Here is a 13,250-nt window from a genome sequence, read left to right as displayed (position 1 = left end):
CTATACTGAATTCTCTTTCTCATAACTATCCTGCTCCCTACAGAGGCTGGCGTGGTCTTCAGGGTAGTGGTGGTAAGGAGCTTCAGATCAGAGCCTTTGGGGCTCCAGAACAACCAAAATCTCACATTTGCATTGGTGACTTAGCCACAGAAGAAGCAGGTAGTTACAAATACACACCATCCTTGTGACATAAGTCAGAGCACCTTCAGAGCACCATGACTGGCTTCTAGGACAGACAGTCAGCATAACGCACACACAGCCTTTCATTGCTCTTCTGTCGCTGCTGGACACATCTTTCTAGGCCCTTTCCGCTTCCAGATGCCCACTAGCATTTAACCCTGGACTACTGGCTATCAACAAGCATGTCTTCTATTAAACTCGAAATGTCTCTAGTTACCAGTGCCATTTAAGAGCCATCAGTTCAATTCAGTTCAGTCGCTCAGTCGTGTCAGACTCTTAGCGACCCCATGAATCGCAGCACACCAGGCCTTCCTGTCCATCACCAACTCCCGGAGTTCACTCAAACTCATGTCCATCGAGTCGGTGATGCCATCCAGCCATCTCATCCTCTGTCTTCCCCTTCTCCTCCTGCCCTCAATCCCTCCCAGCATCAGAGTCTTTTCCAATGAGTCAACTCTTCGCATGAGGTGGCCAAAGTACTGGAGCTGCAGCTTTAGCATCATTCCCTCCAAAGAAATCCCAGGGCTGATCTCCTTCAGAATGGACTGGTTGGATCTCCTTGCAGTCCAAGGGACTCTCAGGAGTCTTCTCCAACACCACAGTTCAAAAGCATCAGTTCTTTGGCGCTCACCTTTCTTCACAGTCCAACTCTCACATCCATACATGACCACTGGAAAAACCATAGCCTTAACTAGACAGACCTTTGTTGGCAAAGTAATGTCTCTGCCATACCAGTATGTAATTTTCTGGACACCTGTATACATTCTCTCATAAAAGAAACCCCAAATACAGGCTCTCTTTCCATTTTTGCAGACTTTTGGAAAAAGAAATCATTGGATAAATGACTTGATTCTAATCACCAGTGACAGAGCTGGGGCTTCAACCAGAGTTTTCCTCATTCCAAACTATAAAGGCTGTCCACTACTCTATATTCCCCTCCATTCCCTTCCTCAGTAAAATCCACAAGGCTTCATCAAATTTTTCATATTGTAGTAAGCACATTCTTTTGACACTTGCAGATCAAAACACTACAAAAACTATCTAAGCAATGACACCCTCCCAAGTGGATAAGCATTACCCCTTATGCAGCCCTTGGAAGACAGCAAAATAGGCCAACCAGTGGAGAAAGCTATTTAAGTAGAAAATTATGTCTTAGAGGATATCTAAACTCATTACAATTCTGAGAGCATATTTTTATATCAACTTGCTACAAGGTCATGAAGAGTTTAAAGCTAAGTCCTTTTCTACATGCAATTTTAAAGTATACAGTTTATATATTAATGTTTTCAGTAGTAAAGAAAACCTTCCAATATTTTCTAACCAATGCCTCTTTTACATAGAATATAGATACTGAAGCTTTTCAGGCATACATATTAACCATACCATAATAAGTTCTGAAACAATTTGTGGAATTGGGTGGACTTTAAGTGGTTTTGCATTAGAGCAGTAGTTAAGAAACCAACTATAGAAAGGTCTCTAGCTTTAAAGCTAGGCCATACATACAATCCTTACTCAAAAGCAAGAATAAACTAGACAGTTTACCTCCTGAAAAGATAGTTTCAAAAATAAAAGGAGAATAGGTAGGTTGAAAATATTGATGTTTCTTAAAAATTTATTATGCTTAGGCATATTTTTTTTTAATAATTTATATTCCCATGAATTCATGTAAGGAATTTCTTTCTCTGTTATAGACAACCCACCAGCACAATTAACACTAAATTACATTTAAGTAGATTTATGCCAGAAAATATAAAATCTATAGAGTTGTTCTCAACCTGAGATAGAAAAAGATGGGTGGGATAAAGATAAAAAATGCGGAGAGAAAGAAGAATATAATTTGAATTTTTTCCCAAAATACAAATTCAAAAATACACAGAATAAGTAAATATGTAAATAGGGAAAATTTTGATTACTGTTGAATCTAAATGGTAGCATATGGATGGGCACTGTGTTTTTCTTCCTCTGCTTCTCACTATACAAAAATATTTTACCAACATGATTTCCAGACTATATCATAATGTCAAATACAGATGCCGCTCAGTCTCCTGCATGATTACCTGATGTCCTGGAGGTTATACACCTCCACAGGCTCTGGAGGCATATCTCCTGGGTTCAAATCCCAACTCTGCCAGTTACTGGCTATGTGACTGTGAGGAAATAATGTAAACGCACTAACCCTCAATTTCTTTGTCAGGATAATGAGGCTAATCATAATCCTCTACTTTAAAGGAGTTCCAAAAAGAAACTACATATGAAGTGCTTAGCAAAGGGCCTCGCTCATAGGTAAGTGGGCGATCACCTCATTGTTACAGTAACCAGAGAGTACCTTCAGACAGATGAAAAAAAGACTAACATTTCACAGAAGTTTGGGGTTTTTCAGATTGCACAGGATGAAAAAGCAGTAATCCACACTATGATAAGATCATACAAAGCCTCTGGTCACCATTATGATTAGCAATAATCATAATTCAACATTTATAAGGTACTTTACTATGAGCCAAAAATTGTGCTAAGCACTTTATATGTAGCTTCTCACTGAATTCCTATGAAGCAAGTAATTATCATTATTCCCATTTTACAGATGATGAACTTGAGGATCAACATGTACACACAATTTACTGAAGATTACAAGGCTAGGAAATGGCAGAGTTAAGATGTGAACCTAGCAATCTGCCTCCAAAATCTGCTTCTGATAGAAACTACCCACCTGAACTTGAGGAAGCCATTTGAACTTTCATTTCCTCTTCTGGAAAATGAGCTGAGTAGTGGAACAGGTGCTCTCAAAAGTTGCTTCTAAATGTCTCTGGACAACAACCGTTATCTAAGCCCAAATTCATTACATATAGAAAATACCTCTGCTTCTAGTCCTTTTACAAACCTAGGCTTCTCTTTCTTACATAAATAAGAGAATGAAGCATAGTATAATACTCCACGCGGGGTAACTCACTGCTCTTGAGCTCTTATGGTGTGTGGAACAGCACTAAGAGCCAGCCAGAGAACCTCATGAGATAGTTCCATAAGAAAGTCCCTTTGAATGGAGCCTAAAGAGAGCCTGATGCTAAAATGAATTGTACCTGACAAGACTAGTGCTGCAGGGAAGTTAAGAACACACATCGACAAAATTAGCCAAAGCACCAGTACCTTAGTTATGCCATGCTACCTCTCAGGACCTCAGTTTCCTTATTTACAGAAATGAGGTGGCTTCTAGATACAAGTAATCCCTAAGGAAGGAGCCACCCTAACGCAGAGAAACCAATCAACTTTGTTAGAATTAAGGGAAGGGCATAGAAAGCATGTGTAGTTTGAAAAATCACATTCAAATACAGTGACTGCTTTCACAATATAAACCACAGAAGAAAAGTTCCAAAAACTATTTTATTAGTTGGCGAAAGAGTGAACCAGCACTGTTGGGAATGGGCAGGAGATATGGATTTTTTTTTTTTAATATTAAGATACGTAGATCACTATTGAAAGCCCCTTTTAGCTCAAACAGTCTGTGGAATAAAAACAAATTAAGTTGGTATTCTATGAAATAAACTCCTAGATTTAAAGAAAAAAGTCCTATTTATCAAAATAATTTTTTAATAAGTCATTAAGAACTACTTAAGGCATTTTCTTTTTGTAGAAAAATGATTCAAATACATACACAAACATGTAAATTTCTTCACTCAAGACTCAAGGTATTTTTGTCTTTTTAAACTTGATATATTCATCAATAGAAACCTAATATGATACTATTTCAAGCCAAAACACAGCCAGGTTACTCCTACTCTGATTCCAATATTGCTTCAAAACCCTAAGGCTCCATTTTAAATAGTTTTTAAAAAGAGAGAAAGAGACATAAAGTCCATGTAATTCTTCCTAAGGCCAAATTTATAAAGCTCAATTTTCAATCAAATCTCTCCTCCTACAAATCTTTTGGCCATCTTTCCCTACTCAATAGCACTACCAGTGATGAAAAAACAAGAATCCAAACTCAATCCAGTCCATCTGGCTCTTATTAGCATGGCTGGTAAATGCTTTGCTGAGAAACAACTGGCAATCCACACATTACTTGTCAATATCAGTTTGGGGGAAATTTTATGGATTTAATCTCTCCCTAGTCCCCATTTCTGGAAATAATTAATCAAAACCTAGTTGTATTCAGATTCTACTCTTAGAAAAAGATGGCTAATGTCTACACTATCAGCTTCCAGGCCCGAAATCTCTCTGTTAGATTTTAGGTTATCTTCTAAAACTAGATTTGGGTAGAGCGCATCAGAATAAAGAGAGAGACTGTTAGAAAAAGAGGGGCTCTCCTATCAAAAGCAGCCTGCCTGTCTAGCCCTCCAACACACACACACACAAATAAGCACATAGAGAAATTGGACTCTTCCATCCCTGAAGCAATCCTGTAAAAATCTGGTAAGATTGTCTCATTAAAAATTCTCATACACATAATTTATGGGTGTCAGAGACCCCCTTGAACTGAGGAGGTTAAAAATTCTTGCTCTAGCTTACAGCATCATGTGCTTCTTAATATCCCTACCTCCTCCTTCACGGATGGGAGCCACGCCAAACATCACATCTGAAATGTAAAGAGCAATAAAATAAGGCTCCAACTGCACCTGATGCTTTAAACGAACTCTGTCAAATGTTGATTCTGCCATTTTTCAGCAATGCTCAAAGGATTTCTGTTTCATTTCCTTGGATCCAAAGATCCAAGCTGGGTCTTACCCAGAGCCGCCCTCGCTCCTTCTTTCTTTTTTAACCGAGCCTGGAAGCCTATGGACAAATCAGTTTGTAAGTGAAGGATGAATGTTTTCCTGAGAACAAAGGCCTCCAGTGAATCCTCACCCTCACCACCCTTTCCAACTCAAGATGTCCAGCACACTGCCAACTGATGTGGCCACGCACTGGATCAGAAAGCAAGTACAGAATAAGGACACTCCATTCAACCTTTTTGTCTGGGGCACTTCCTGAGTTTTTCACTGGCATTTAACACCAAGACACAAGGCTCATTTTTCATTAAAGTTGCAAGACTTTCACTTTGCCCAGTTTCAAATAGTGTAATTGATCTGCACTGTCTTCTTAAATAACCCAACTGAAGGACACTGCAGCTTTAAATATTTCAGTGCCAGCTAGCAAATAGACTCCATTGCAATATGGCTCTGAAGGTCGCGTCCTATTGTCTCTATCCTCTGGATTAAAAACAAAACAAAACAATTCCTAAGTCCTAGATAACATGGGAAGGGTTACCCCTAGAATTTCCACTCTTCCATCTTGGTTCCTGATACAGTTCCAGTGTTTATTGGAATCTCACACTCTAATTTTCCCGGCAGGGGCAATATGCTGATTGCTATTAATGATGCCAGCACCTTAGCGAGACATAAACACATGTGTTCACATTAGTTTAATTGAGCATATGCAACTGTCTGAAATAGCACCACTCCAGGGCTGTTAACCCCTTGAAGAGTAGGGCCAGGGTGGTTTGGGAGTGGACGGCTTTCCGGAGACACCCTGAGCCCGGGATTGCATAACGTGAAATGTGCAGCCACTGAAAACGACAGGAATCTCACTCAGCCTACTCAGCCTGGGACTATGCCGGCACCTTGCCATACACTTGCAGCTTTTCCTGTCAAAGAAGGTCAAAAGAAGAGGCACAAGCACGACGGAGAGAAAAAATAGGCTAAAAGAAAAAGGCCCCTTTCTGTCTCGTCAGGGTGCATAAATAAGATTCCTCGAGCAGTCACAACGCTTCCCCCACCCTTGTCCCCGTAGTGGAACACCCTCAGTGAACTAAAGGCTTCGGAAAACGGCAGGGGAGTTGGCAAACGCTGCCTTTTTTAAAGAACCACAATCAATGGCCGATTAAATGGCAGGGAAGACAGGGGAAAGGGAGAGGAGTGGAAAGAAAGCGTATACAGGTGCACCTGAGCATTACCTGAAATGGCAACAGATTGTTACCATTATCGGTCCGGAAAGCGTTATCCTCCATCCAGGACTTGGAGGTGAGCGGGGCCGCGCGGGGGAACTTGGGCGGCGCGATCACGTTGCTGGAGAAGGGCTTTTTGAGCGGCGAGATGGGGTTGAGGGGCGAGGGCACCCCGACGCCCACGCCCACGCCCACGCCGACCGCCCGGCGAGGGTCCCTGCCCGCCTGCAGGCCGCCCCACGGGTTGGACGGCGCGCTCCAGGCGGCGTTCACGCTCTGGTGCGTGTTCCAGCTGGACGACGCGGACGAAGCGGCGGCGGCGGCGGCTACGGCTGCGGCGGCCGAGGACGAGGACGGCTTGCTAGTCATGATGGGCTGGTGACCGTACGCCGCCGTGGCGCCCCTCTGCGCGTAGGGAGCCTGGCTGGGGCTGGCAGGCGAGCGGCGCTGCTGCGAGGGCTGCGCCTGCGGGGGCTGCGCGGGTTGCGCTGGCTGCGGCGCGGGCGGCGGCGGCTGCTGGTGGTGCTGGGTCTGCGCCAGGCCGATCTGCGGGGAGAAGGTGCCTCCGAAGACTGGGTTGACGTGGTGCGGGAAGTTCTGGAAGAGCATGGTCCCGTTGACTGGGGTGATCCCCTGGAAGAAGCTGTCCTCTACCGCGTTCGTGGTGCCCGTGGACCAGGTGCTGCCGAAGGACGGCGACAGAGACGCGCCCGGCGCCGCGGGCTCCTGCGGCGGTGGCGGCGGCTGCTGAGGGGGCTGGTGGAAACCCAAGCCCGGCAGGAGCGGCGATTCCATCTGCATCTTGTCGGGGCCGTTAGGGGCCGGCGGAGCCGCGGCGGGGCTGAGGGCCGGCACTGCGCTGCTGTCCTCCGGCTTGGGGGTCTCTGAGGACAGGGGCGTGGACGGGGCTTCGGCGGTGCTGGGCTCGGGCTGGGGCTGCTGCTGTTGCTGCCGCTGCTGCTGGGGCTGGGGCTGGGTTTTGCTTTTGTCCATCAGTAAATCATCCTGCATGGTTTGCGCAGCTGAAATGGGAAAAAAGAGAAACGCGTTATTGCCAGTGTGTTCGTTAATGCTGCTTGCTGGAGCGGGCGGGTGTTTTAGTTGCGAAAATCCAGTGCCACCGCTACTAGCCAATTGCAATGCAAATCCATAATCTCCCATTTAGAAGAACAGGTCGGGCTGGGGTGGGGGAGCTCGTGCAAGGTCTCTTAAAATACTGTGAGAGCGTCTTCACCCTTTCTGATGTCTAGGTTCCTTTTCTGTATTAGTAAGAGAGGTGCTTATAAGACAGAAAGACAGCAATTTCGCCACGTCTCTTTCCCCTTCACCGGAACTCAGAGCGTTCACCCTGCAATGAGAAACTGATTCTGGTTCCTGTTTTTTCCCAAGCACCACCCTCCCCCAGCTATTTGCATACGTCAATAAATACAGCTGCGTCCTTCAGCAAGGTTAAAAAGACACCACACACGACCCTTTCTTCCCCCTTCCCCGCTCGGGCACTTTAAAGAAACAGTAGTCTTATCCCCCTTGATTAGCAAACTGCCTTTTTGCCTCGATAATTGTTTCATTTAGCCGCAGCGAACCACGAGGGAGGAAATCCTTGGCATTTGTTAGGAGGACTCATCTGCACAACCATTCTCTGGCCTCCCAGTAGCTGCAGCTACTCCATTTTGTTAGGAGACATTAAAAAAAAAAAAAAAAAGAAAACAAACCCAACATCCTTTTAAAAGAGGTAAAAATCTACTGCAACATTTGCAAGTCCTTGCTTCTTGTTACTCTAAGGATTAGATGGGTGTTTTTTGTTTTTGTTTTTTTTTCTTATTCTCCAATGTTCTCGTTTCCAATTCTGCCTCACAAGATGTTTCTTGGCATCTCAGTAGTTCAGGTCTCAACAGGAGCCTGAGAATTTCTCTGCAGAGTGAAGAAATGTTCTCGTTGGATTTGAGGTCAGAGAGAGAGAGGGAGAGACACGCGGAGGGAGGGAGGGAGGAAGAAGGAGAGAGAAAGGAGGGAGGGGGACGGGGGACTGTCTATGAGATGAGGTGGGGTGGGGCTTTAAAAAAAATCCCTCAGATTTAAGTATGAAGTCCAGATAATATTGGGGTTGCCAGATTTTTCATTTTTTGAATCCTCCTGCTGCTGCCTTGGTCACAAGACTTTGGCAAATTTAGAACCTATTCTCTTATCACTAGTATTAACAGTGAAAGATTATGGTTTGAAGACCCTGAATTACCATATGCTAGCTAACGTGTTAAAAATAGCACAGTACAAAGTCGCAAATTCTCATACATTGTAATTATAGTGCATTGCCATCACTGCTTCATTTAGCCATATAAGGAGTGTATGGTATTTTCCATTTCGCATATAAGGGCTATATTCACCTCTGCCATACAGCCTGTTTAATCATTCAAGGATGAAAATAGTAATCGCTCAAAACCAGGAGATTTCCATACCCATAGTTATCACTGAGTTCGTTTGTCCTTTAGAACACATTAATTGCTTTAAATATATGAATATTACAGTGCTGAGACCCTGAAAACAAGTATTTTAAAATGTTCAAGGTGCATATGACCAAATACATAATTATTTTTAGATGGTGATTCAGTATACTTGCAACAAAGTTATTAATATATTTAATACAGTTAATTAACTCAGATACTCGGAGAAGCATCTTTCTCAGGACACTCCTAAAATGGCATTCAGATACACACAGAAGTTCTGCCTTTGGATATTCTCACAATAATAACTGCTGTAAAATAAATGTGTTGGGAAATGGATTTGCTACTGCTCTTAACTATTAAATAAAATATGTCAGACTAAGAAATGGGATTAAAAGTAGTTCTACTATTTTATTGAAGAATATCTTCAAAATGATTAATATCTCATTCTAAAGTTTCATACATAGACAAAATAGTGGGCTCAAGGAAAAGCTTCACAGCCACCTTAACTCCTCCCTCCCCAACCCACCCCTCCAAAAGAACCCAACCCAGTATAATACACATCACAAATGGCCAACTACTACCAATAAAACCTATTTAAGATTGGTTTTGTGTTCCTTAATTTCCTTGGTCTAAAATAATGACTTTGATCAGTACTGTAAATATGACAAAGAGGCAAGGAGAGCTTGGATTCACAGCAACACAAAGTTCTATTGTTGCCAAAGAAAATGGACATAGAAAGAGACATTTTTACTTGGTTTAAGCAGTGCTGCAGTAAACCATTATAATATGGGATTTGAGTCTCTCCCAGTGGGCTAGAATTGTCTTTACAATAGCCATATCATCATGGCTGAAATATGCATTTGATTGTAATTTTAATATCACTCAGCTTTTCTGATGCTAGTATCAATGCCTTCTGTTAATGCCTTCAGTTTAAACTATATGTTTATAGTGGAAAAATTAATGCTGTCCTATAGCAAAAAAAAGCCACAAACTAAGCTAGACTCAGACTATTTTAAGGCTATAAGTAATATTAATATATTAAATTTAAAATTTTTTATCATACTAGGAACACTCATTTCTCTTCTTAACATTTCTTAAAGACATTAATTTCACTTTCTGCATAAATTCACTCTGTCAAGGTCAAGACCCATCTTTAATAAATAAGACCCTTTTCAACAAAAGATAAGCAATAGATTAAAATAACATTTACAAAATTAACATGCAATGTCAGTAACTGTTTGTACAGTCTATTCGTTTGGGTGGGTTTTTGTTAGTTTTTTTTTCTTTTTTCTTATTTACAGCAAAGTCCGGGAAATAGCTACCTCCTTCCCCTCCCCCCACCACACACACAATAGATCTTCCTTTACATGCAATCACCCAATCTCAAGTAACAAATTCTTAGCAGCAGTTACCTTTGAGGGTCCAGTGTTTAAGGATCGATAAAATTAAAAAGTGTACAGTATTTATTTTCTTCTTTCAGGTTGATTATGTGACCGCTCTGGCAAAAGCACTTTGACAACTGTAAGAAAAGAGGGCATGCGCACACAGGGAACTGTGGGGGCTGAAGTCCTTCACTAGGTACTCTGCCCGATTTAAGCACGCTCAGCCACGAAAGGAGGAAGCCTTTCAAATACAGATTCCAAGGGAAAGACGTTGTGCCGGATTACATTTTATCTTCCTAACCAATCTAAATCACGAGTTGTTACGAGAAAAATAAACCGGTTTGTCAACTGATTTAGGAAGCCAGGTTAAAAGAGAAACTGGATTACAGGACTCAAATAAATAAACCCAGAGGAGCTACCTTAAATGGTATTAGAATGGTAATGACTGGGTAGCCAGCTGAAGGAACCCAGCCACACCAAAAGAGGTGGGGTGGGGAAGAATAAAGAAGGGAGGAGGTGGACTACTAAGGAAAGATAATTAAAATCTGACCATACTTAAATACGTGTAATATTATAAAATGAAAAGAATCTTAATATGAAATATGATATTAACTCTTGAAGGTCAGGTTAAAGATAGGTTTCAGTCATAAATTTTGGACATTATCTATCCACCAAGATTTCTATTTGATTTTCAATGAAGGTACAAATCACTTATTTCAAGATTCTACTTGATATGCTCTAAATCATACACCTCCTTATTTTACTTGTCAAAATGAAAGTTTACTTTGCATTATTCATACAATGATCAATCAAATAAAATTCAGCTCTTTAAAACTAAAACAGTGTTTTAGTTAAATATTAAAAAAATAATTTGACATGTTTATTGTTTCACTGCATAGGACAGTGACATCTTTATTCAAGGCATAAAGTAGCTACAGTTTCTTTTAAAACTTTTTTCCCCCTGATGTACATTTTTCCTATCTTAACCTCATTACCCCAAGGCTGGAATCTCACAACATCTTAACATCAACTGGTATTATCTATAGCTTCTGAGAGCAATACTTCAACTACCAGTTTGCTCACATAGGCAGAAGGTATTATCTCTTGTGGGATTTGGTTCAATGCCATTCATGCAAGGGGTTCAGAATAGTCACTTCATGACTGTGCTGATTGAACTAAGAATTAAAAATGTCAGACATCATTTAAAACTATCTTAATTCTCTATTTCCCCTCTTCACCAATTAGAACTAAAGTAGTATTATCAGAGACTACCAATTTGCAGCAGTCAGTAGTCTTTATTTCTACTTATTTCCAAGGGAAAAAACAAAACAATTTAAGACGAAAAAATCATTTTGAATCAATCTACTACAAGCTCTTTTTAAAAGAACTAAATAAATGGTCCTCTTATTCCTACTATGAACTTACTGTATATTCCCCATTTTTTTTCCTTCCTCTATCTTTCTAAAGAAAATTTTTCCTCTGCCAATGTGTTATACTTACAATATTCATTCCAGAGTCTAAGGATGAACTCAGTTAATCTTACTCCTGAAGACTTCCCTAATCTACCAAACTTCTACATTTTCAAGTACTTGAATATTTAAAAAAACAAAAGTTCGCTCATAAAAGTCATATAAAGACTTGTTTTAAGAAATAGATTTTTAAAGATTATTTAAAATTAATATGCCAAATTTTTATTGGTAAGGTAGAAAATCTTATTATTCAGGTGTACTTGAAAATGGTTTAAATTGGGCATTTAGCAATTCACTTGACCCCAAGTACAGGTCTACTAATAATATACACAGTGAAAAAAACTAAACTTTGGTCTCTGACCCTTTGATAAATGACAAAACTAAATTAGCACTGCCTATACTTAACACGTATGGATGTGAGAGTTGGACTGTGAAGAAAGCTGAACGCCGAAGAATTGATGCATTTGAACTGTGGTGTTGGAGAAGACTCTTGAGAGTCCCTTGGACTGCAAGGAGATCCAACCAGTCCATTCTAGACGAGATCAGCCCTGGGTGTTCTTTGGAAGGAATGATGCTAAAGTTGAAACTCCAGTACTTTGGCCACCTCATGCGAAGAGTTGACTCATTGGAAAAGACTCTGATGCTGGGAGGGATTGGGGGCAGGAGGAGAAGGGGACGACAGAGGATGAGATGGCTGGATGGCATCACTGACTCGATGGACGTGAGTCTGAATGAACTCCAGGAGTTGGTGATGGACAGGGAGGCGTGGCGTGCTGCGATTCATGGGGTCGTAAAGAGTCGGACACGACTGAGCGACTGAACTTAATACTTAACATAATTTTATTGTATTTGAAAATGAACTATCTCTGCTCTTCCATTCCTAAAATAAACACTCAAATTTAAAAAGAAAATGACTCTCATATTTATAAGCTGCTGCTGCTACTGCTAAGTCGGTTCAGTCGTGTCCAACTCTGTGCGACCCCATACACGGAAGCCCACGAGGCTCCCCCGTCCCTGGGATTCTCCAGACAAGAACACTGGAGTGGGATGCCATTTCTTTCTCCAATGCATGAAAGTGAAAAGTGAAAGTGAAGATGCTCAGTCGTGTCCAACTCTTCACAACCCCATGGGCTGCAGCCTTCCAGGCTCTTCCGTCCATGGGATTTTCCAGGCAAGAGTACTTGAGTGGGTTGCCATTGCCTTCTAGAGTGACACTATTACAATCATTGATCATATATCAAACTATACATTTGATCAACTGCTTCAAGTCTAGTCATTATTTCCATTGAAGGCTCAGTCATATACTTGGAATACAAGAAATAATAATCTTGTGAAACAAGCAAAATACAAATGGTATAGTTAATAACATTAGTGGAATTAAAAGTAAATATTTTAGCCATGAGCCTCCCACACCAGTTTTTTTTTTTAAAGATTATCAAGACTAGGGAATCGGTCACTTAGAGCAGAAATCTGATTTTTCATGTGGTTCAAATGTTACATTAAAAGATTTATCAGGTACAAAAATACAGCATTCAGTTTGAATTATAGCACAGATATCTCCCTGAGATGCTATAAGGTGTCAAGGGTCTTGGAGTTGCGTAGCACTGCCTTTCTCATCATAGAGATCTCAGAATTCAATAAGCTAATAGCCCAGTTACTATCATTTAAAGCTTATGAAAGTTGTCGAGGCTTAAATATGGTCAATTACATCCTCCAACCCCATTGAAGGTACACACACACACACACACACAAGCTGCTAAATGGTCATACCAGTAGAATACGGATCTTTGACCCATTGGGATCATACCAGTGGTAGATGGGTTGGGGTTACCTGTAATTTGTTAACATGTATGACCTTAAATTC

The 13,250-nt window shown here is 41.2% G+C and overlaps 1 protein-coding gene across 4 annotated transcripts in view; it reads right to left on the bottom strand.

The window, feature by feature from the left end:
• The window catches only part of CPEB3 (cytoplasmic polyadenylation element binding protein 3), a 204,398-nt gene that overhangs the window by 145,559 nt on the left and 45,589 nt on the right, over window positions 1–13,250 (bottom strand). Inside the window, exons 1-2 of one of the 4 annotated variants that reach the window (XM_070363676.1) lie at window positions 9,948–10,101; window positions 6,104–7,116 (exon numbers count right to left, since the gene is read on the bottom strand). In XM_070363676.1, coding sequence (XP_070219777.1) covers window positions 6,104–7,105 — 1,002 coding nt within the window. In that variant the 5' untranslated portion in view covers window positions 7,106–7,116; window positions 9,948–10,101. Of the gene's footprint in view, window positions 1–6,103; window positions 7,117–7,328; window positions 7,703–9,947; window positions 10,102–13,250 lie in introns of those variants that run through there. The other 3 variants (XM_070363673.1, XM_070363674.1, XM_070363675.1) reach the window with 3 other exon arrangements.

Source organism: Bos mutus, chromosome 26 (genome assembly GCF_027580195.1).
Source record: "Bos mutus isolate GX-2022 chromosome 26, NWIPB_WYAK_1.1, whole genome shotgun sequence".
Classification (NCBI taxonomy): domain Eukaryota; kingdom Metazoa; phylum Chordata; class Mammalia; order Artiodactyla; family Bovidae; genus Bos; species Bos mutus.
Note: the sequence above shows the minus strand (reverse complement) of the source record. Positions and strands in the feature narration are given on the sequence as shown.